General features: G+C 42.0%; 3 protein-coding genes across 3 annotated transcripts; 1 reads left to right on the top strand and 2 right to left on the bottom strand.

Moving 5' to 3' along the window:
* The first annotated feature begins 2,802 nt into the window (after positions 1–2,802).
* On the top strand, positions 2,803–6,618 carry LOC133134486 (adenosine deaminase 2-A-like). The gene is made up of 9 exons (XM_061250686.1): positions 2,803–3,115; positions 3,224–3,443; positions 3,673–3,883; positions 4,239–4,366; positions 5,470–5,560; positions 5,712–5,820; positions 5,978–6,135; positions 6,250–6,452; positions 6,528–6,618. Exons 1-9 carry the CDS (start codon positions 2,803–2,805, stop codon positions 6,616–6,618), a joined length of 1,524 nt encoding a protein of 507 aa, XP_061106670.1.
* A 634-nt stretch (positions 6,619–7,252) lies between these two features.
* On the bottom strand, positions 7,253–10,364 carry ribc2 (RIB43A domain with coiled-coils 2). The gene is made up of 7 exons (XM_061253044.1): positions 10,198–10,364; positions 9,953–10,034; positions 9,448–9,759; positions 9,028–9,146; positions 8,672–8,890; positions 8,388–8,554; positions 7,253–7,755 (listed from the first exon to the last, which is right to left on the bottom strand). Exons 1-7 carry the CDS (start codon positions 10,312–10,314, stop codon positions 7,674–7,676), a joined length of 1,098 nt encoding a protein of 365 aa, XP_061109028.1. The 5' UTR covers positions 10,315–10,364; the 3' UTR covers positions 7,253–7,673.
* A 2,836-nt stretch (positions 10,365–13,200) lies between these two features.
* Positions 13,201–21,234, bottom strand: LOC133134485 (probable polypeptide N-acetylgalactosaminyltransferase 8). The gene is made up of 11 exons (XM_061250685.1): positions 21,225–21,234; positions 20,169–20,412; positions 18,924–19,090; positions 17,881–18,064; positions 17,536–17,733; positions 17,043–17,157; positions 16,703–16,888; positions 16,429–16,566; positions 15,937–16,032; positions 14,387–14,554; positions 13,201–13,335 (listed from the first exon to the last, which is right to left on the bottom strand). The coding sequence occupies exons 1-11, from the start codon at positions 21,232–21,234 to the stop codon at positions 13,201–13,203; spliced, it is 1,641 nt and encodes a 546-aa protein (XP_061106669.1).
* Positions 21,235–21,575: the final 341 nt, after the last annotated feature.

The following is a 21,575-nucleotide window of genomic DNA, read 5'->3' as shown; positions in this document are numbered from 1 at the left end:
AAAATCTTACCTATTGTACCTTTATTTCCTTTACAAACTACACAATTATATTTCTCAATAACGAACCCAAAATCTTCTTTTAGTTTAGCAGGGCCTATAAAATACAGTATATCAACTTGTTTTCTCTTTCTTGGTCAATACTAAAGATTATTTTTCAATCATTTGAACATTTGATATTTTACCAAACAAATATGCTACTTTATATTTTTAAAGATAACAGTAACATCAGTCATTTCAAATGACCACTAGGCGACGCGCAATATTTTTGTACCGCAATCTGAATATCTACCATCTTAGAAGATCTGCAAAGAAAGTTGCAGCGCAATTGTGTGCGACAGAACTGAATTCAGCAGAGGCAATAAAACATTTGTTTGAAACCGATCCTGAGCCAAGAGCACATTTCGCTTTAAACATTAGAATAATTTGAATTGAACGAACATGCATGGTCAATAGCATTCGCTTGATTAATTTAATAAGCCCGAGTGTGGATTTGCGGAAGTGGGGTGCTACCCTAATTGTTTTCTTTTGTCAAGTTAATATGAAATGACAGAAACTCTCGTTCAAGTTATGTTACCAAATTCGATGTCCGTCGATGCACGAAGAAAGAAACCATAAGTTCCCTTCCTAATTCCAGCTTCAACCAAAACAAACTGGTCAAACTGGTGACCAGCATGCTAGTTTGACATGAGTTTCCAACGCAGAACTGTCTCCCACTCATGTTGTCTTCCTGATGACCAGTTTATGCTGTTCATGCTGATGCATCTGAGATGCAATTACATTTAATTTAAATAGACACAAAATGACCAACAATAAACACACTTCAATTAACGACAATTCATGAATTATATATTATATACTGCACTAAGCAGTACACACATACACACACTTACTTGCATGATATGACTAAATATGCTTATACACAGCAGTTCAAAATTAGGTCATGCCATCATCACCCAACCAATTAAAATTAGGGACACATTTTTCATGTGATTGTTATATCCTTTTCCTTAATGTGATTTTAGAATTCAATTGGATTCCGTTTTAATGTCATAAATCACATCATGAATTACATAACCGCAGTTATTCATGGTCACTTGCAAACAGTCCAAAACATAAATTCCACAAAGGCAGTTTTTCCATACAAAACTTGTATACATGTTTGTGTCTGATTGGCCATTTAAACATTTTATGCCTGCTGTTGAAGACTATGAGCTTTGTTTTCAGTCTCTATTGAGCTCTGTCCATGATAGACTATAGGATACTGTTGTTTTCATGATGAGCCATTTGTAAGCATTGTTGATCACATGCTAGGATGTTAAAATGCCGTACATCGTGAGGTTTCCTCTTGGGGAATTCAGAGGAGTGTACCATGCCACAGAAGAAACAACTTCATTTGTCATCAGTGTTCAGTATCATTTCAGGTTACAGCTAACTTTGTAGTTTCTACTTCTATTCACTTTCAGTCCTATCATTAGCTGATGAAATTGCAGAAAGTGTCTTTTTTTGTCAGACTGAAAAGGCTTCAGTTGGGAGGGGATGCCTAGAGCAAGAAGACCAGTAAGTAAGCAGGATTTTATGTGTGTATTACTTTTTAAAATAACAAATGGTTACTTTATGCAGCAGCAGCAGTATTTCCTCTGTGTGATAAATGTGTGTATCTATCATTAAAGATGAGATTGTATGACAAGGAAATATTGAATGATTTAGAGCTCAGTGATATATATATTTTTTTGTTTTTGTGTTTGTGAACGCTTTCAGATATATGTGAACATTTTTATCACAGAAAAACATAAAGCTGTAACACCACTGAAGGTCTTATTTTCCTTTACTCACCGAGATGGATCAATCCCCACCATCAAGATTCTGTCATCTTAGCTCAACATGATTGCATTACATGTTAACTGTACGTATAAATGTTTTATAAATTATGCGTTTTTGTTGCAGTAGTGCATAATTAATTTTATTTATGAGCGCATGAGCATTTTTAATTCAGAGAAAATGGAGTTTACAGCTTTAGCTGTAGAGAACTGCAAAGGTCTGGCTTAGTTTAGAGGTAAGATGGGGAGAGTGGGTGTACATGCATGCGGGTGTTATCTGTTCTTTACCACACATCATATGCTCTGATCTCACAGGTTTTCACATAACTATCAGTACTACATTGGGGATTCTGGATCAGGCCTCACCAGAATAAGGTGGGGACTAAGATGTTACCACTGGCCTTGGAACATGGCTTGTTTATTACGCAACCTAGGCTCCCCATGCAATAGCTCAAAAGCATTTCATTAATAACCAAATCTTTCCAAGTCTTTCCAAAACCCCCAATGTGTGATGTCTCAATGCTTGCCATTTATTAATGATGTGCATGCAATAAAGAGAGAGAATATGTCCCCTTCTTTCAGACACATTAAGGTGTGGCCTGTTGATGAGTATGCTCCCTTTTGCTCTGGTTTTAGTTTCTTATTCTTTCCCTGGCCCCGTCTTTTAGTCTTACAATCTGCTTCAATCCGGTTGTACATTCTGATTAAGGTTGACCCTGCATGTTTATTCAATTCAGCTCAGTTCAGTTATTTCTGGTTACATTAAATAAGCTGATGGGTCCACAAATAAAATGGCTGCTTTTAAAATAAATTGAACACAAAAAACTATCTGAGGTGTATTTAATGTACAGTATATTGTAGTTAGACAATGAACTGGCAAGCCTAAACAGTAATGCCTTTCCCCTCTCCGTTAGTTTTTTTTAACCTTAATTTTATTCCAGTCTTTTCCAGACCCCTGTCCACTGTGTACTCCCCAGCCTACAGCATGGCACCGCTGCCCTTCCTGCATGGCCTGCAGGTAACCGTGCTGTCAGTGTTGTTGCTATGCTGGGCAGGTGTGTGTGGTGGGAGCCCAGACCCTCGCCACAGAGACTCACTGATACAGCAGGAGGCCTCCCGGCAAACAGGGGGCACTGTTCTGCTGACAGAGGCTGAGCGGAGGCTGAGCACTCACCTACACAAGTTGAAACGGCAGGAAGTGGAGGGGCCACAATTCCCTCCAGCAATGCACTTCTTCAAAGCACGACCCTTCATCCAGCGTAGCCCAGTGTTTAAGCTGCTGCAGAAAATGCCCAAAGGTAACACGTGCTCCTTATGCATACAATTCTGATGTGCTAATGTTACTTAACCATACTGTTTACCACTGTAGCTATCATTTACTCAAGCACACGTCTGTGGTTTTTCAGGAGCTGCTCTGCATGTTCACAGCTTCTCCCTGGTGGGTGTGGACTGGCTGGTGAAGAACGTGACCTACAGGCCTCTCTGCTACATCTGCTTCACCCTCACCCAATCAGTGCGCTTCGTCTTCTCTGCCACGCAGCCCCGCCCCCTTCCATACTGTTCTTCCTGGGTCCTGTTGGAGACTCTGAGAGCCAAGGTGGATAACACCAGTGACCTGGACCACAGGTGGGGATGGACATTCTTTGTAAAAATTAATGTGAATTTATTTCTAAATTACTGTTTGTGATTTTGAAAGTAAGTAGTTTGTATCTACTGGTTGTTGTGAAAGACTCAATAAAATGACAGTCCAGCATGATTTGTGAATCATTGACAGTGCAGAATAATTCTTCACTCATCATTTTCTCCGCACCTGTCCTTCCTTTCCCCAACTCTTTCTTTCTCTGAAACTGAACAGCTTGATGCAGAACCTCACATTGTTCACTGGTGACCCTGACTCAGCGTACCCGAGCCAGGACACCGTGTGGGACAGGTTTGAGGAGTCTTTCAGTGCTGCATCTGGGCTGATCAGCCATGTACCTGTTTTCAAGGACTATTTCTACCAGGGTCTGAAGCAGTTCTACATGGACAACGTCATGTACCTGGAGCTGAGGTCTGGGGTGGCACTGGTGAATATACTTATATGGTATTCCCAGTTAGGACAAAACCTATGCATCATGGATGGCATATCTTTACATTACATTACATTACATTACGTGGCATTTAGCAGACACTCTTATCCAGAGCGGCGTACAACTGTAGAGTTGAAGCTCCACAAAGTGTTTGACCTTGGTGCGCTTACAGTATTTATTAGGTTGGCCACATCCTTATTTTTCAAACCTACACATTGCTTACAGTCAATATATTCTTAGTACGTTGTATCCTGCTGCAGGGTACAATGATAGCGCCAGATCAAGTTGCAGTTTTGAATCTGCAGGCTACAGACTATATGCTCAGCCCCTTAAATACTGTGCGTCTCCACAGACGTACGAGCTTGATGGAAGTACCCATGGCAGGGCCTGGTGCTTGAAGACCTTTCAGGATGTGACCAGGATGTTTGTAAAGGACTATCCAGATTTTCTGGGAACTCGAATAATCCTTTCTGTAAACAGGTACATTTAAGATGTGTGTGTTTGAAATGCACTGATATGTGTCCATGTGTCTGTGTGTGATTGATGGGACAGTAACCACTCAGAGCCCCACCTACACACACAGGCACATTGATTTATATATAATTATATTTAATCATGTTTAATATGTCAATAATGCATGGTTTATCACATTTTCAGTGTGCCAACCAAGCCCACTCAAATCCCACCTTTTATGATATGTTTAGTGTGAAGACTATTTTGTTATTTTTGATACTACAAAGTTGTGAGTGAATGTAAAATGTGAGTGACTTTTCTGATATTTAAAAATAATAGATAAGTACAGCTCAAGAAAACAAACATTTTGATGGTACATGTTTGTGTCTATGACCTTACAAGGGCCAGAAAGCTGTGTGCCAACCAACCCTGCTCTCCCTTATTATATGCAATTATTTTCTGTTGGAAAGCTGGCTTAGGATTGGGAGGAGGGAACAACTCTAATTTGCAGGCATTCTTCAACCCGTATTATTTTTAATGTGATTTATTTAAATGGAGATTTAATCTCAGATCACATAGTTCAGCTATTAAACAAATCACAGGTCGAAATAAAAGTATTCTCTCTGTCCTGCCTACTTGATTAAAAATGGCTTCTCCGTGCAAGGATCTCAAGTTGTGGAATATTTTATCTGAATGAGTCAGGATTGTACAGTGTATTTATCTAAGGTATTTAACCTTGGTTTTCATGCCATACAATTTGTCATTTTTCTAAATTAGAAATCAATTGAAATAGCATCCATTTGGCCTGTTTTCATAAGCAATTTCAGCATCTGAGAATGCTATGGGAAGCATTATATGTTCAAGATAGAAGTTCTGTATAAATTTAATAATAATAATAATAATAATATTATTATTATTATTAGTAGTAGTAGTAGTATTAATAACAATACCCATAATTATAATAATTAATTAGTATTGTTATATTATTATTATTATTATTATTATTATTATTATGTGATTGTACTATTATGCTATTGTCTATTGTACTATTATGCTGTTCTTTAAAGAATGATTTTCACCATTGTATTGGTGTCCGTGTGAGCTTGTCTTGTTTGTCCTGCGTCTCTCAGGGGTCTGAATGTGTCCGAGGTTAAAGCTGTGGTGGAAGAGGCCATACACCTGCAGGAAGAGTTTCCAGAGGTCATGGCAGGGTTTGACCTGGTGAGGAGCTCTTAAGAGACCAGAACCGTATCTGGGTATATCCAATGTCCTTTTACTGCACTATAATTGTGCTCTGTGTGGCATTGGCCTGTTATGCAAGTGTCATGTGTAGGGAGAGGGCTGTGCACTCAGGTGTTGCTGCGTGTTGCAGGTGGGGCGTGAGGACAGAGGGAGGCCCCTCTGGTACTTCAGGGAGGCCTTGTCTCTGCCAGCAGAGCGTGGAGTCACCCTGCCATACTTCTTCCATGCAGGAGAAACAGGTGAGCCAATCATGACCTGCCAAGCCCATGACTTTCAACCTCCAAGTCCTTCCACATATACACATCTGAATCTCAGAAACCGGACTCCTAATTTGACTCCAATTTAATATGATCCAGCCATGAATATGTGTACTTGTTATGGTGTATGTGTGTGTAGACTGGGAGGGGAGAGATGTGGATGAGAACCTTCTGGATGCCCTGCTTTTCAACACCTCTCGCATCGGGCATGGGTTTGCCCTGACACGCCACCCACTAGCCAAAGAACTCTCCAGGAAGAGGGGTGTGGCTGTGGAAGTGTGCCCCATTTCCAATCAGGTACTCACATTGTACACTGCACCCGTCAATCACAGTGCACCAACAGACAAGCTGACACATTCAGACAGACCAAGAATGAGGAATCAATCCTCAACCTGCCTTTTTCCCGTTCAGGTCCTGGGGTTTGTGTCGGACCTCAGGAACCATCCTGCTGCAGTGCTCTTGTTGGAAGGCCAGCCGATGGTGATCAGCTCAGATGATCCAGCCTCCTTTGGAGCTGCTGGTCTCTCATATGACTTCTACGAGGCATTTGTGGGTCTCGGTGGGATGAGCGCCCATCTAGGAACGCTCAAGGAGCTGGCTCTCAACTCTATCAGGTGAGGCTTCTGCCTGAACCACAGTGGTTGAACACAGCCTACGGTGGACTCTGACTCTCCTCCCCCTGGTTTCAGATACAGCTCTCTCTCCCCTCAACTGAAGGACAAAGCCCTGGCCCTGTGGCAGAGGAAGTGGGACCAGTTCATTTCTGAGAACTTGCAATAGAGCCCAGAGCCCAGAGCACAAGACCGACTGGGACGGCTCTTTGGCTCATGTGCCCGATGAATCCAGAGATGTGCCCAGGACAGCTCCTGACTTATTAAAAACAGTGAATAAATTGAAAAACCGCACACTATGCTACAGTTTCCACCACTTATTGACAATATTTTGGTCCCACGTCGACCATCTGTCAGGTCAAAACAAAAAGGAAAGTGCACCTCCCTTTCCCAATATATACAAACATTGAGTCAAGTGACATGCACATATAATTACAAGGCCATGAGTGTGGGCATGGAAAAAGGTTATCTTATAATCTTCAGGTATGTACAATACGATTTAAGCACAGTAACACATTTGCTCCTCCTTTATCTGCAGATCGGGTCACTACGGATGAGAACGGCCAGTCTCTGTTCCTTTGGTAGCAAAGGTATGTTTCTAATGAGAAGTTTCTGTGTCTGATGTAGACAGAACCTGGAAGGCCAAAAAGGCCTTTTCACTCTCAGTAATTCATCTCAACAAAAAAAGCCATAAATTCACTTCATTCTTCCAAAGGATTTCAAAGCTCTGCAGAAAAAAGAGGCAATTGGGTGGGTGTACATAATTACGATATAGGATGTATAATTTTCTACAAGTTTGCATATGAATAGGAAAACCCTCGGAGAATGTATTTTATTTTCATTCAAACAACCTTTGTTGTCCAGACAGATCAAGATTCATCTGCTGTTAGGCTCAGCCAGACTTGAGCTGACAGAAGGACAGGTGTGATTCAGTTGTTCCTGTGATGTTAACATCTATCCTAAGAGCTCTCTCCAATCACCAGCATGACCAGTCTTACTAGGATCAGTGACAAGTTCAGTTGAATTTTATTTCATTTAATCGAGAAACCAATATAGTACCATAACTTGAGATTTACCAGAAAACAGTTGATTATAGCTTAAGCTTGTTCCCTGCTTCCATCCATTATGTCCATGCAGAATCCTTCCAGAAGACAGTTCATTCTTTATTTTCACTCCACTCCTGTGAGATTAGCAGTTGCAGTGTAGAGGGATACTGTAGATCTTTTATCGACTAGTGGTGTTAAACTGGGAGAAGTAGCGTTCGTCTGGAACATTGCTGCTCAAAGTTTTCTCAAGGTACTTTTTCCTGGAAAATAAAGAGGAATATCTGTCACTTCCAGGGCTTCTTATCTTTTTCCAATCAGCATCATAGTGTAGTATGGCAATTGATTGATCATTTTATGTAATTTGTAGACATAACAACCAGTCTATTTTGTGTGGCGTTTCATCTATGACAATGCTCAGTGGAACTGGTTGGGTGGTGGGGAAAACTGATCGGTACCATCCTGGGGTGGGTTTCCCGAAAGCCTCTCAACACTAACCTCTTTAAATGCATTTTATGATCGCTCTTAAAATAATGTGGGTTGTGTGCCGTTATTGTGTACCCCCCCCCCCCAACCTCACTGTAGCCATGAATGCTATGTGTATGCAATATGTAATAATTGCACTTGCATTTAATTATTTTACTATTCGGGGTGTTCTAGCTTCCATCTGTGGTATTGCTACTTGGACAGTTATCTGATTATTCTAAAAGGGTTCAAGGTTTTATCCGTGTGATCACTCTTGGACTTGGAACTGTACTTCCCTTTGGGGTTTTCAGCACACCTGTCCCTGGTTCTGATTTGCACTTTATTGTAGGTCGCTCTGGATAAGAGCGCCTGCTAAATGACTGTACTGTAATGTACTGTAATGTACTGTAATGCACCGAGCGGGACTCACTGTGTGTGCTGAGCCTCGGCCAGCTGAGCATTGGTGTTGTCCACGTCACGGCGCATCTGCCTGGCGGTGCGGGCCTGCTGTCGCTCCAGCAGTATGGCGGCTCGGGCCGAGACCACCCGGCTCTCGTCCTGTTGCAGCTCTCGTTGCTGCCGCTCCATGCTGACCCTCTGCACACACCACACACACACACACACACACACACACACACGCCGCAATCAGTACGCACCCAGGTCAGCGCCTGTCTAAGGGGCCTGAACCATGACGTAACGCGACCTGACGATTACCTTCTTCTCCTCGGCCTGCTGCAGCTGGAAGTCGATGATGTGCTTGTGGTGCTCAGCGCTCAGGCCCTTGTTGAGCCACAGACGGGCCAGGCCCAGCACGCTGGCGCTCCCCTCCTGCTCGTTCAGCTCCAGAGTCTGCAGCTGGTTTTGGATCTCCACGCTCTTGTCCTCTTCCTCCTGCTGCCACTGCCTTTGCCGCTGTTCTGCTACCTCTGCCGCCTAGGGATACAGATGGAGCACTCAGCTTATAGCAGGAGCTGTGCAGACTGTATAGAACAATGTGGACAGACCAGCCTCGTCATCTGGCTGCTACCAGCAGCTTTCTGACTTGGGCCAGCGAGAAGGTTGTATCTCACCTTGGCCAAGTTGAAGTCCTTGGTGGCGACGGTTAAAGCTCTCTGCTGCTGCTCCTGGATCTTCTGCAGCTCGGTGGCTCTGGTGTCCAGAGCGACTCTGCCCTGGTCATATTGCTGGTCTGCAGATAATGTGAATGCAGAAGGCTTGAGACCAATGAGACATTCTTATGTCTACATACCACAGTTCATATTTGCCCTTTACCTGATAAAGACCTACCCGTCTGAAATGTCCTTTATTAATAGATTTCCCTTAGGAGCATTGAATTATGAGTAGGATATGTCTGCTTGTATGATTCATCTCATTCCCGAATGGCGGCTTTGTTGCTTACATTACATGCAACCATGTTGTACATGCTGTATGTGAAAGCACTCAGACAGAGCGACTGGCTAGGCAAAGGAACATGGACACAGAGGCCCTACCTGCGTGTCTTTGCTGCTGCCTGGCTGTCTCCAGCTCCCGCTGCTGTTGTAAGGACCACTCTCTTAGCTGTTCCTGCTGCCTCTTTATTCGGTCCTTGCTGCCTGGGTCCTCTCCTGCCAGGCCCTGCAGCACCTGACCCCCTTCCTCCTTCTTCAGCAGGTCAGGGTCGTTCAGGTCAAACTCCCGGCGGCTTGTGGGCTGCTGGAAGACCTGGCGGAAATGCTGTATGGTTTCCTCCAGGTGGCGCCTGTCCCTGATCTCTCTGCTCTCCAGCACACAGGCCGCCTGGTCATGGCGCAGTAGGTCTGCGGCTGCGGCAGAGTCAAATCAGTCTGTTCAGTTGATATGGAATTCATTCCCAATCTTCCAGGCTACAAGCCTACCTAATTGGTTATGGCAGAGCTCCCGGATGCTCTGTCAGTATATCAAGTTCATACTATGGAATCTATTTCATGAATAGATCAGTTCAATCCAATGCTGCCACAAATACAGCAAATTACTCACCATAAGCATTCAGAATTTCTGCCTCTTGTTCTTCTCTCCCTCTTCTTTCCTTCACTTGGTAATCCAGAGCATCTTTATCAACCTAGGAAAACACGATTAAGGCTGTGCGCTTGCAGTAGTAAAATGAAGTTCTTTACAGCTTTGTTCCGATTTAGTAGGCTAACTAAGGCAGCTAGCTAGCGTTATCATAATACTATCGTTCGGTATATAGCTGGCAAGGATGACCAATATAAATAGCATCTTACTCCTATCGTTCGGACTCTTTCATTGAAAATCCTTTCTTTTCGCTGAAGCTCTCTGGTCCGCCGTTTCTCAAGGTTTGCAGCAGCAATGCGGTCAGATTGTAATACCACTTTGTTCATTTTAGCAGCCCGCAAAAGCGTAAAAGGGAATGTGATAAAACAAACGCAACGCAAACATACCGTTGCTAGGATACCTCACGCCATTGTGCATCCATGGTGGGCGGGGTCTGGAACAAAAACCATAGACTGTATAAAAAAATATAAAAGACCAGAAACAACAAAGAGAAAGTCGGGGTGTTTGTGAAAGAAAGTGTAAGACAACCAAAGAAAATCTAATGGGTCAATGTTTTTCAGCGATGCATTTCATTATGCATACTAGGAAAATATTACATTTTACAGCCTTTTTATAACAAAAGTCTATGGAGCGCTGTCTCCAATCTCTTATCTTTATCTATACCCAGTGTTTCAGTGACTCAAAATGCCATTGGTCAGAATGGATCAAGTTATTTCACTGAAAGTAAGTAAATATAACAAGTTTGTTTCCTACGCGTGTTTGCTAGCTGGTTGGCTAAGAACTTAGCCGAAGTGACGTTAATAATGGTAAGCTCATCGCTTCAAAGCTAGATTTTAAAGTTTATTGGTTGTACAATTGGTCATGCAATGCAGCTCTAACTGGAGATGCCAGCTGATTATCACCAACAAAAACCTGGTCTGAAGTCACGTCTCGTTTCATTGCTGTTTTAACGGTGCAATATAGCCTACGCAATGTGTGTATACCCTCCTGTCTGTTACACACCAAGGGACACAAACACACATGCATAAACATATCAAGATTAAAATTTGAAAGATCATCATTGTGCAGGCTATATCAAAAATAATAAGAATACAGCACGTCATAATGGTTGGCCATAATGTTGATCGGAATTAGACAATTGCGTCAATGATGAATAAAATTGGCCAATGGGATAATGACCATCCATTAAAGACGCGTCTGATATAGTGCGTGAATTTTCACTCGATGGAAATTTTTGTAGTACTGGCAAAGTCAGGCGGAACATTACCATGCAGCCCTCAGGTGACCTGAATATTCTTTGTGGCAGGTACTGTCTTGCATAACATTGCCAATAGACATGGATGTCTGACATGTGAGGACACATTACAGGACTTTGGAAGGTGTGCCAGTGAACCGCATGTATAAATAATGAACTGAAATACTAATGCTAACACTAATAGTAATGACTGGAACTTGGACTAGTAATGACTGGGAGTTGCATAGGCAGCTTTTGGAGTCTGTCCTGCAGAGCACAATTGGTATGATATCTGGGGTGCCTCATGGGCAATGGACAGCATTAAAAAGCATTTACCCTCTATATCAGTCATACACCCCTCCAGTGGCTCTACCAGATTGTTCTGTCATGAACAGAATATCTTGAACCAAGCGCAGACTCAGAACTGGTGGAGCCAACAGGGCGACATTGCAGTCATCTGGCAGTTGGAAGGTTTCCGGTTCAATCCCGCCCTGGGCGTGTCAAAGTGTCCCTGAGCAAGACACCTAACCCTAACCTGACGAGCTGGTTGGTGCCCTGCATGGCAGGCAATTGCCGTTGGTGTGTGAGTTTGTGTGAACGGGTCAATTAGAAGTATCAGTTGTATTGGGCTTTCAATACAGGCTCTATATAAACCATTTACCAAAACAGACCATTTACCAAAATAGATCTTGATTTTCAAGGTTAGACTGTCAGATATGGCTGTTACAAACATATTGGAGAATTTGTCACAATTCGTCTGCAGTCTCACTTCTGGCTCTCCAAGTGATCCCAGACAGGCCTGATTAAGTTTTTATCTGAAAGTGGTCAATTACTTAATTTAACAAAATACAGAAATTTTCTTTTGAAAATTAACAGGTCACATATAATTCACTATGCCAGCCGATATGTCCACAGGCACACAGAATGAAATGTAGTAAATTTAAAGCAGGTTCACTCTACTGCCAAGATAAGGCAATATATTAGACCATTTTTAAGTTTGGGAAAGCACATTTTTCTGCTTGGTTGTCTTTCCATATTAGTGCCATTCCTGAATAATCTGCACAAAACAATGGACTTCTATTAACTATTAATTTTAAAATACAGTTAACCCGACAGGGTCTCTTCTACCCTCTCCTCTCAAGTCCTGCAGTCTCTTCTCTCCTTCTCCTATCCTCTCCTTCTGTCCACATCTCCTGCATGCTCCCAGGCATGCTGGTCACACAAAAACATTAACAATTTATCAATTAACAATTTATTAACACTGTATATCTTTCAAACACACTCACTTATGTCTCACATATCCCACACAAGCACCTATACTCCCCTGCCAATTTCTAGATAATTTTTAAAGTAATATAATTCACGAAATTTCAGAATCATGAATTGTCACACATTTTCATTTTCATATTCTCATTATATTCTCATATGTCTCATTTTATTGTACGAAGGACTTATACGAGTGTGCCACGTTGGATTCAACAAAAGCACCTAACTTCAGAGAACTGCCCTACATGAATATGTCCATTACAATACAGTATATACAGTATGTGGGTTCCATCAGATAGATGGCCAATAGGGTTAACAAGAACAAGGCATGACTGACACCTGAATGAGTAGACTGTGGTTCATTCATTTTAGGCAAAACATAATAACATGGCGGACCTTTGAAATCTTTTTTTCTTTAGAAATATGAGAAAATTGGTGAATGCACCCAGTTCTCTTAAGAACAAATCTGTTCATACGAGTGGTTCTTGCTTGAGGCGTAATGTATAATAAATAGCATAATACAGTGAATGTATTCTGTTGTATGTGCATTATAGATGGTTATGGTAATTCCTATGATCATAGTGACATTTTATTGATGCCCATTTCACTTATAGGGAGAGGCTTGACGCTTGATTCACTTCCTTTTGTTTGTTTTAGTCCTAGGTATGTCAAACAGAAACTGCCGGTCCAGCCTTTGTAATTGTGTGCTTCTTTAGAAGTCCTTAATCACATGCTGTATTTTCCAGTGTTGTCCACTGCACTCCCGAATGACAAGATGATAGTATGTATCTTCTCCCACAGCCATCTCCAGACATCTCTTTGTTTCTCTGTTCCTTATGGCCTGGCCCTGTAAAAGGTAATCTTGTCTTAATATACAGTGAACTGTCCACCAGTAATGTGTGTTTGTATAAGCAAAACAGCTGAAAGGGAAGTGAGAGCAGCACTTAGCTTCCCTGATATGACGTATACACAAGTGAATTATGACATGAAATGAATAGTCCCTTAACAGGACTAACCCAACCCAACAAAGGGCAAATTCTCAACAGTTATCTTCTCTGCACAAAGGTTATAAGAAAATGTAAAAAATACATTTATGCGAAACCATTCAGAAATATACCATTTACTTACTTTTGATCGAGATCATTTGCCCTAACCAGCTAACTAATAACATTGGCAACTGGACAATGAAAACATGCCGAACCCAGTTGAAATTGAACAAACACCACTGTCAGTCAAAAAAATGCATTGTGCGCCCAGGAGCGGCCAATTGAGGGAGGCGGGTGTGGTGCCTCAAACGGTGTGTCACCTCTACAGCAGCTTATTCCAGAGGCTGAAGCGGCTGAACATACATACTATATATAAATACATAAAATACATACTATAAGATGTGTGTGTATGGTCATGAAGACTTGGCTCAATTGAGGAAAAAGTTTGTGTTTCACAGAAGTGTTTTGTGCTTTAACCCCCTAAGACCTGGCGTACACATGCGTGGACTCCACATTTTGGGCTGTACAACCATAATACTTAATTCTTAAGACCGAGAGTCCACATATGTGGACATCATTTTTCTCAAAAACTACATCATGTCAAAAGATGATGCTTAGTTTTTATACTTATCAGGTCCCAATAAGCCCAAATAGCAAAGAGAAATTAAAAATGCATACCAAAAAAGAGTGCGGGTCTTAGGAGGTTAATTGAGGATTATCTACACTGCAACATGTATTCCTATCTGACTGATTTCAGCCAAAGCATATGCATTGCTACCAGGAGTCACCTGGATAAGCATTTCAAGCGAAAGTAATATGTAGGCTCCAACTTAAAAATAACAATGTCCGTAATTGCACGAGGCACACTAAATGAATAATCCAAATTCTTATTGAGTTAAGCTTCATCATCACCTGTTTGAAGTCCCAGTACATGTGGTATCCCTTTTCCTTGGCCAGTTGACATTCATACAGTGAAGGGGTATTATCTGTGCCAGTATCCATCAAGCATCGATTTCTATTGTATTTGTGAGATTTTATGCCCCCAATGTAAATCTGTCCATTTGTGCGGTAGTAGCAGTGCTGCATGAAAAGAACAATATGTTACCTTACATTACTTTTCTCGCTTAAAACAAGTGCCCTCCATAACTTATGGGACAAAGACATACACTCAGTGAGCACTTTATTGGGTATTTATTTGACTTATTTTTTGACTTATTAAGTCTTCTGCTGGCGGCACGGATGGTGCAGTGGGTAGCACTGCCGCCTCACAGCAAGGAGGTCCTGGGTTCGAATCCCCGTCGGCCGGGGCCTCTCTGTGCAGAGTTTGTATGTTCTCCCCGTGTCTGCGTGGGTTTCCTCCGGGTACTCCGGTTTCCTCCCACAGTCCAAAGACATACAGCTTAGGCCGATTGGAGAGTCTAAATTGCCCATAGGCAATGAGTGTGTGAGTGAATGGTGCGTGTGCCCTGCGATGGACTGGCGACCTGTCCAGGGTGTATTCCAGCCTTTTGCCCAATGTATGCTGGGATAGGCTCCAGCCCCCCTGCGACCCTGATCAGGATAAGCGGGTTCAGATAATGGATGGATGGATGGAAGTCTTCTGCTGCTGTAGTCTATCCACTTAGAGGTTTAATGCGTTGCATGTTCAGAGATGCTCTTCTGCATACCAATGTTGTAATGTGTGGTTATTTGCATTAGTGTCACCTTCCTATCAGCTTTGACCAGTCTGGTGATTTTAGATTTGGAATCAAACTATTTGGGCATTGTTAAAGTGTATATGTTTGTATACATTTTGGTTTCACAATGTAGAAATGACAGGAACGTTTACACATAGCACCCTGTGTGAGTATCTTCCCTGTGCCAGCCAGTACTGCAGCCATCCTCTGCTACCGCTGTTTTGGGGGCTAGTTGAATCTTGGTCTCATCCGTCCACAGCACCTTTTTCCAGAACTCTGCAGCCCCTTTTATAAGTAGTTCTTATACAGCAAACTGTAACCTGCCATCCTGATTTTGCAGCAAACTAGTCGTTTGCATCTTGCAATGTAACCTCTGTAGTTCTGTTCCTGAAGTCTTCTCCAGACAGTAGTCACTAACACATCCATGCCTGGCTGAATGTTTCTAATCTGTTGGACAGGTGTTTGGGGGATTTTCTTCATTATTGTGAGAACAGTAGAGGTCTTCCTTGGCCTACTAGGTCCTTTGCAATTACTCTTTCTTCTCAATGATGTTCCAAACCCTTGACTTTCATAAGCCTAAGGTTTGGCCTATGTCTCACAATGGCTTCCTTGACTGTCATTGGAACAACTTCATGTTGACAGTCGCCGATAATACACTGTGAATCTGCACTTCAAGGACAGGTGAATTTTTGGATTACAAACCTAAAATGGTGGAGTACAGAGCCAAATTGAGAAAAAATGTCTTTGTCCAAAACATAATGGAAGACACTTTATGTGGCTACAGACCTGAGGATTGTAGTAGTGACATCCATAGAGCATGGGTTTACTTCCAGGAACAGGTCCTTGGTCAATACAGAGATCATCCTTAAGGTCGTTAATCAGCTGTTTGGTTTAAAGACAAGAATCGAATAAATTAATTTTAAAGCTTAGAATTTTCATTTAAAAAGCAATCACTTGGGGGAATGACTTGGGGGTGTTACAGTGCTTTCCTAATTCCAGTCCCTGTGCCATATTAAAGCTGGCTGTCCTAGCCATTTATTTTTGTTGGAATATTTTCTAAATAACTGTTACATCTTGATGAATTCAAGGCAGAATCATTAGGCTGTGTTCAAGGTTTTATTCACACTGGTCATGCCTTGCATATATTGTTATATGTTAGAATAAGACTCATACAACACATGACAGCTGAAACTATGTGTCATATAAAACACATTTTCTGCTAAAATATGTATCTGCCCATTTTCTACTGAAGGTACACCATAAACATAAGTTACTCACAGCACCATAGGCAATTAGGTCATCCCAGCTTTCCAGCATTGGATAAACATTGTCCAGGTACCACTTGAAAGGTTTACAATTCAGCCTCTCCCTGAGTTTCTTTCTCTCTGATACGTCCCCAATGTCAATCCCATGATCCTGGGGGGAAACAGGGTAGCAGAAAACTCCGGTAAAGGGTATATATCGGAATATTAGCAAGGAAATAACAGACAGTTCCATCCCTAAAGAACACTTGTGGGGTAATGTGGTAAATATAATGTCATCAGGGGCACACCTTTAATGGAAGGTTCCAAGCAATTTTGACATTGTCCTTGTACTCATCCATCCAGATCTCAGCCACCCTGAGTGCATTCCTCTTCATGGTGATGCTAAGGTCAGGCAGGTAGGGTTTGTGGGCTCTCTCAATGTGGGCGATCTTGGAGCATGGCACTACCTCTATACTCCCTCCGCACAGCCACACCTAGGGCAGAGATTAGTGGAAGGGAAAGCTCAGAATGTGGTTTTGCTACTGGCACAGTACTTGTTTTCCTCGAATTATGACCAATGCACATTGTAATATTCATATGCTATCTGTAAACACATTAAAAATAAACTGTGTAAATGGCTTCACTTACCCGAATTCCTAGCTCCACATTTTCCCCACCATAGATTTTCATCCCACCATCCAGCACTCCAATTTCCCCAAAGAAAATTCTGTCAACCACTAGAATACCCATGATGGAGGGACTCCTTGTAAAGAGGAGAGAGAGGGCAGAGCTATGTCAGTATCTGTATTGTTCTTTTTACATGAATAGTATAACAGTCAACTGAGTAATATACAGTTCATATTTACTTAGTCAAATTATGAAGAAGTAAAATAGTGAATAAATCTAGGCACCTAAAAACAAATACATGTATCAGCTTCTTAGCATCTTGCAGAAAGAATGGCCTGACACATGCTGAAAGTAGAAAAAATGTAGTCTTGGCTACATAGTCTAGGAAGCCCAAATGGCATGCTGAATGTACATTCAAGATTATGAGAATGTGTGCATTTGAGCGAGTGTTTTCTGACTGTGTGTCTTTGTGTTTGTGACTGTGTCTGGTCATGCAATGGTCATGGTTACTTACTTCCCTGGCTGTGATTCATCATTGAGCTTGTACCACTCAGGTCTGAAGCCCTCATACATGCACCACAGAGCCCAGTCAAAAGCATCTGCTGCCGGCATATATTTTATAACCTTTAGGTCATCAAAATTCACCCTGTCAAACACTGGAGTCAGCACCACAGTCCGGTCCTCCTTAATTCGTGCCAGCAGTGGCTCTGCCCTATGGATACACATTCAGAAAGCAATACCTATTCAAAGATGCATAAGACTGATGAATATGTCTCCTGCAATGCACTTGAGAGTAGGAAAACTACACTTCGAGATATTTTAACTGATGAAAGACTGAACCTGCTGTGTCTGAACCTACCATTCCACATGGACCTCGATATGAGCATCTAAGATGGCCACCACATCCCCAGTTGCAGCCTTCCACCCTGAGATGCGGGCCTGGGTCAGACCCATCTGCTTTGTGTGCTTCACCCTCTTCACCAGGCCTGGCCGCTCCTCATGGATGAACCTGATATAGGCGTCCAGCTTGTCCATCAGATCCTCTGCAGTGGGTACATTGAGCCACTTGTATTAAATGAGCAAGGGCCAGAATAACTTGGGAAAAATGATTGGTTACTGTTTTCTTATGTATCTTCATATTGGTTGATGAATGAGTTTAGATTCAAGAATTTGAATAAGTTTTGTGAATAATTTTCACATCACAGGAGACATGATCCAGCTCAGAGCACAGGTACCCAGGCAGTTTAGCAGGGGTCTCTCAAGCACGCTGCTTGCCCTGCTGACTGAATCCCTCCCATATCCCTCGAGCAATGCAAACCCAATCATGTGCCCTCCCTGTGAAGCTGCCCGCGTACAGCTGTGCAGCTGTGTCCATGCTGCTCACTCCTGCAGCAGATTGCAGGAGGAAAACACAGCAAGGAAAACACAGCAAGTCATCAAGTTTGGACTGTATGAAAATAATTTCATACAGTCCAAACCTGATGACTTGCTGTGTTTGCTTCATTGTAGGCTACTACTACTACAACAGGGTCAGCAAAGTTAAACTCCTCCCTCAAGCGGCACAGACTCGGCAACATGATATCAAATATGAAAATATGAAAAATTGACAATTTTTTGCATGGGTCAACAAGGACTGCAACTTCCAGCAAGGAACCAGACTCGCCTCACTCACACATGTACAACAACCACAAATCAATGAAGAATAATACTTCAGCAATGGAAATAGGATCAGTATGAAGACGTCATGGAAGCATTCTGAATTCCGCTGAGGAACAACTCAATCTTAACAGACTTGCAATCATCAAGAGGCTCAGTAACCTGGAACTACAGACTATCCAACAATAAAATCAAACAAACCATACATGAAAACAGCAAAGTTTTGCCTTTAATTTAGCCTCTTACCATTAGAACTGTTATCGTCCACCAGTATGATCTCCTTAAGCAGGTGAGCAGGTGTCTTGTCTATGATACTGCGGATGGCTCTTTTGATGATGGACAGGGCTTCGTCCAGGTAGATCAGCACCACGCTGATTGTGGGGAGTTCCTTTGGGTATTTTTTCTCTGTGCATCTGGAGGCGGGGGTATGTTTAATGGAAAATTATAATAATATTAAATATAAATTAAATATGAGAATGCATTATTTTTAAATGTTCCCTTGATCCCTTGATCTAATTTCAATATCTAAGATCATTCTGAAAGTGATCATGATGTTTTAGCTATTGTTTTCACTCATGGTCAGCTAACTTAAATGTATTCTATATTTCTGGAAACTTGAAACTAAATTTTAGTTGTCAAAAAGTATTTGACAACTCAACCCATTTGCATAGTCATAAAGCATGAGTTATGGGTTCCTCATCTCATAAGGAATAGATTTGCCTCATCACATGCCTTACAGTAATATCAGAGGTCAAAGGAGAATTGCCAGACTGGTTCAAGCCAACAGGAAGATGATAGTAACTTCAATGACGTTCAACAAAGCATTAGCAAATATTGGCCTTCGTGAAAGCTCATATTAGGCTAGCTCATATTTATACAAGATTAGAAACATAATTTATACTCTTACACCACCCTTAGTCAGAAATAGCTAAGCATGCCAAGAAAAATAAAAGTCCCTTCCTCACATTGTGCATGGAAAAAAATTTTTAAGCTAAAGATGAATAAATAGGCTCCTAATTGGTAAAAGCATGGGCACCTGGGCACTCAAATTAATTTAGGTATACATTGGTTGTAAAAAAAAAAAAAAAAAAAAAAACAGCATTCACCCCACGACTGAGGTTGAGAACCACATCTAGATTCTGAATTCTCACTGGAAATGGCTGTTACTGGCCACACTCAAAAGACACATTGCACTGCTGCCACACAATTGGCTGATTAGATAATCACATGAATAAGTAGGTGTAATAAAGTAAAAATGTTCCTAATAAAGGGCTCTCTGAGTGTATATTCAATTTCCATGCTACAGTGAACTTATTCTGTATTGTTGACAGTGGGTGGGAGTAGGTAGCATTATCACACAGACAGCTAAACTGCATAAAACTATACTGTACTCACAAAACCGGCTTCATGTGCAGTGTAGCGCCAGACTGCATTTGTTATCCGTGATGAGTGAGGGCAGCTTAATTCTGTGGATGTTTTTGTGATTTTTACCTCGTATGTCTGGTGTCTGGGATCTGCCTGTTCAGGGGCAGCTTGTTGCTCAGGAAGGCATTGTACCCGTATCTCAGATACAGCTCTTCTGCCTCCTTCTGCTCCTCCTCTGAGAGTCCGTCCCCCCACTTTGTGAATAGGGCTGAATTTGGGTACAGTTTCTTCACCAACTTCTTCTCCAACTTCACCGCTGAATCCTGCTCATTTTGCCCTTTTTCAATATGACTTATTTTAAAGGATCTCACTGTGGACAATACCCAAATGCACAATTAACCTTTGGACGGACAAATACCGAATACACCACAAAGAATTTACCACCCACAATTTGTTTTTTCCGTTGCTCAGATACATTGTTAGAAACAATTGTGCATGTTTTCAGAATTTTTAACATGAACAACAAAACTGTGTTTCAGTTTGCAAGACAGTAAATGCATGCTGCCAATTGAATTGTTTTCTCAAAACTCTTGATACCATCAACAAAATCACACAATGGTGTCTAAAAAGAACATACTATCACATAAACTCACTAAAGACAGGAGAAAGAAAAACAACCATCTTTTTCAAAACAGTATATCAAATTATAAGTTCACACCAGCGATCATTTAGTCTTGATACAAAAAACTGAAAAATAAATTAACAAAATGTCTACAGTTCATAGGCCTACTCTGGGTAAGTATATGGGTACATACCTTCCCTGTCATTTGCATTAGGCCTTAGATTTTTATCCATACAGTTCAGTAGTGTACCATATGATTTCATACAATACAGACCATACCACATATTGACATCGCAGTTCTTTCACTAAGGCTATCTAAAACTCTGGAATGGGTAGTCTGCTCCCAACTGTCAACTTCTCCAGAAAAACCTTCCTGATCCCAACCTCTCCACTGAGACCACCCTACTCGCGGTCACTGAGGCACTCCACTCTGCTAAAGCCAAATCCCTCTCCTCTGTCCTCATCTTCCTGGACCTGTCGGCTGCCTTCGATACAGTCAACCATGAGTTTGTTTTCACATCGCTGACTGGGTTTTCTTCCTCACATGGTTTTCTTCCTACCTCTGGCCATTCCTACCAGGTGACCTGGAGGGGCTCAGTCTCTGATCCTCACCCACTACAAACTGGAGTCCCGCAGGGAGCCCAGGTCGGCTCATGTCACCCCACTGACTTCCTATTGCCACACACATCCACTTCAAGGCCCTAGTGTAGGCATTTCAGGCTGCTAAGGGGACTGCCCCACTTTACATACAATCTGCATGTTCACGCCTGTTTTGCGTTCTGGTTCCTCAGTGGTGGAATGACTTGCCTACTGCTGTCAGGACAGCAGAACCCTTCCCCATATTTCAACACAGACTAAAAACACACCTTTTCAAACTATACCTTAGTTCTCCCTCCTGATTTCATCCCCAC

Source organism: Conger conger, chromosome 8 (assembly GCF_963514075.1).
Source record: "Conger conger chromosome 8, fConCon1.1, whole genome shotgun sequence".
NCBI lineage: Eukaryota > Metazoa > Chordata > Actinopteri > Anguilliformes > Congridae > Conger > Conger conger.
The sequence above is the reverse complement of the archived record's forward strand: the minus strand, read 5'-3'. Positions and strand labels throughout refer to the sequence as shown.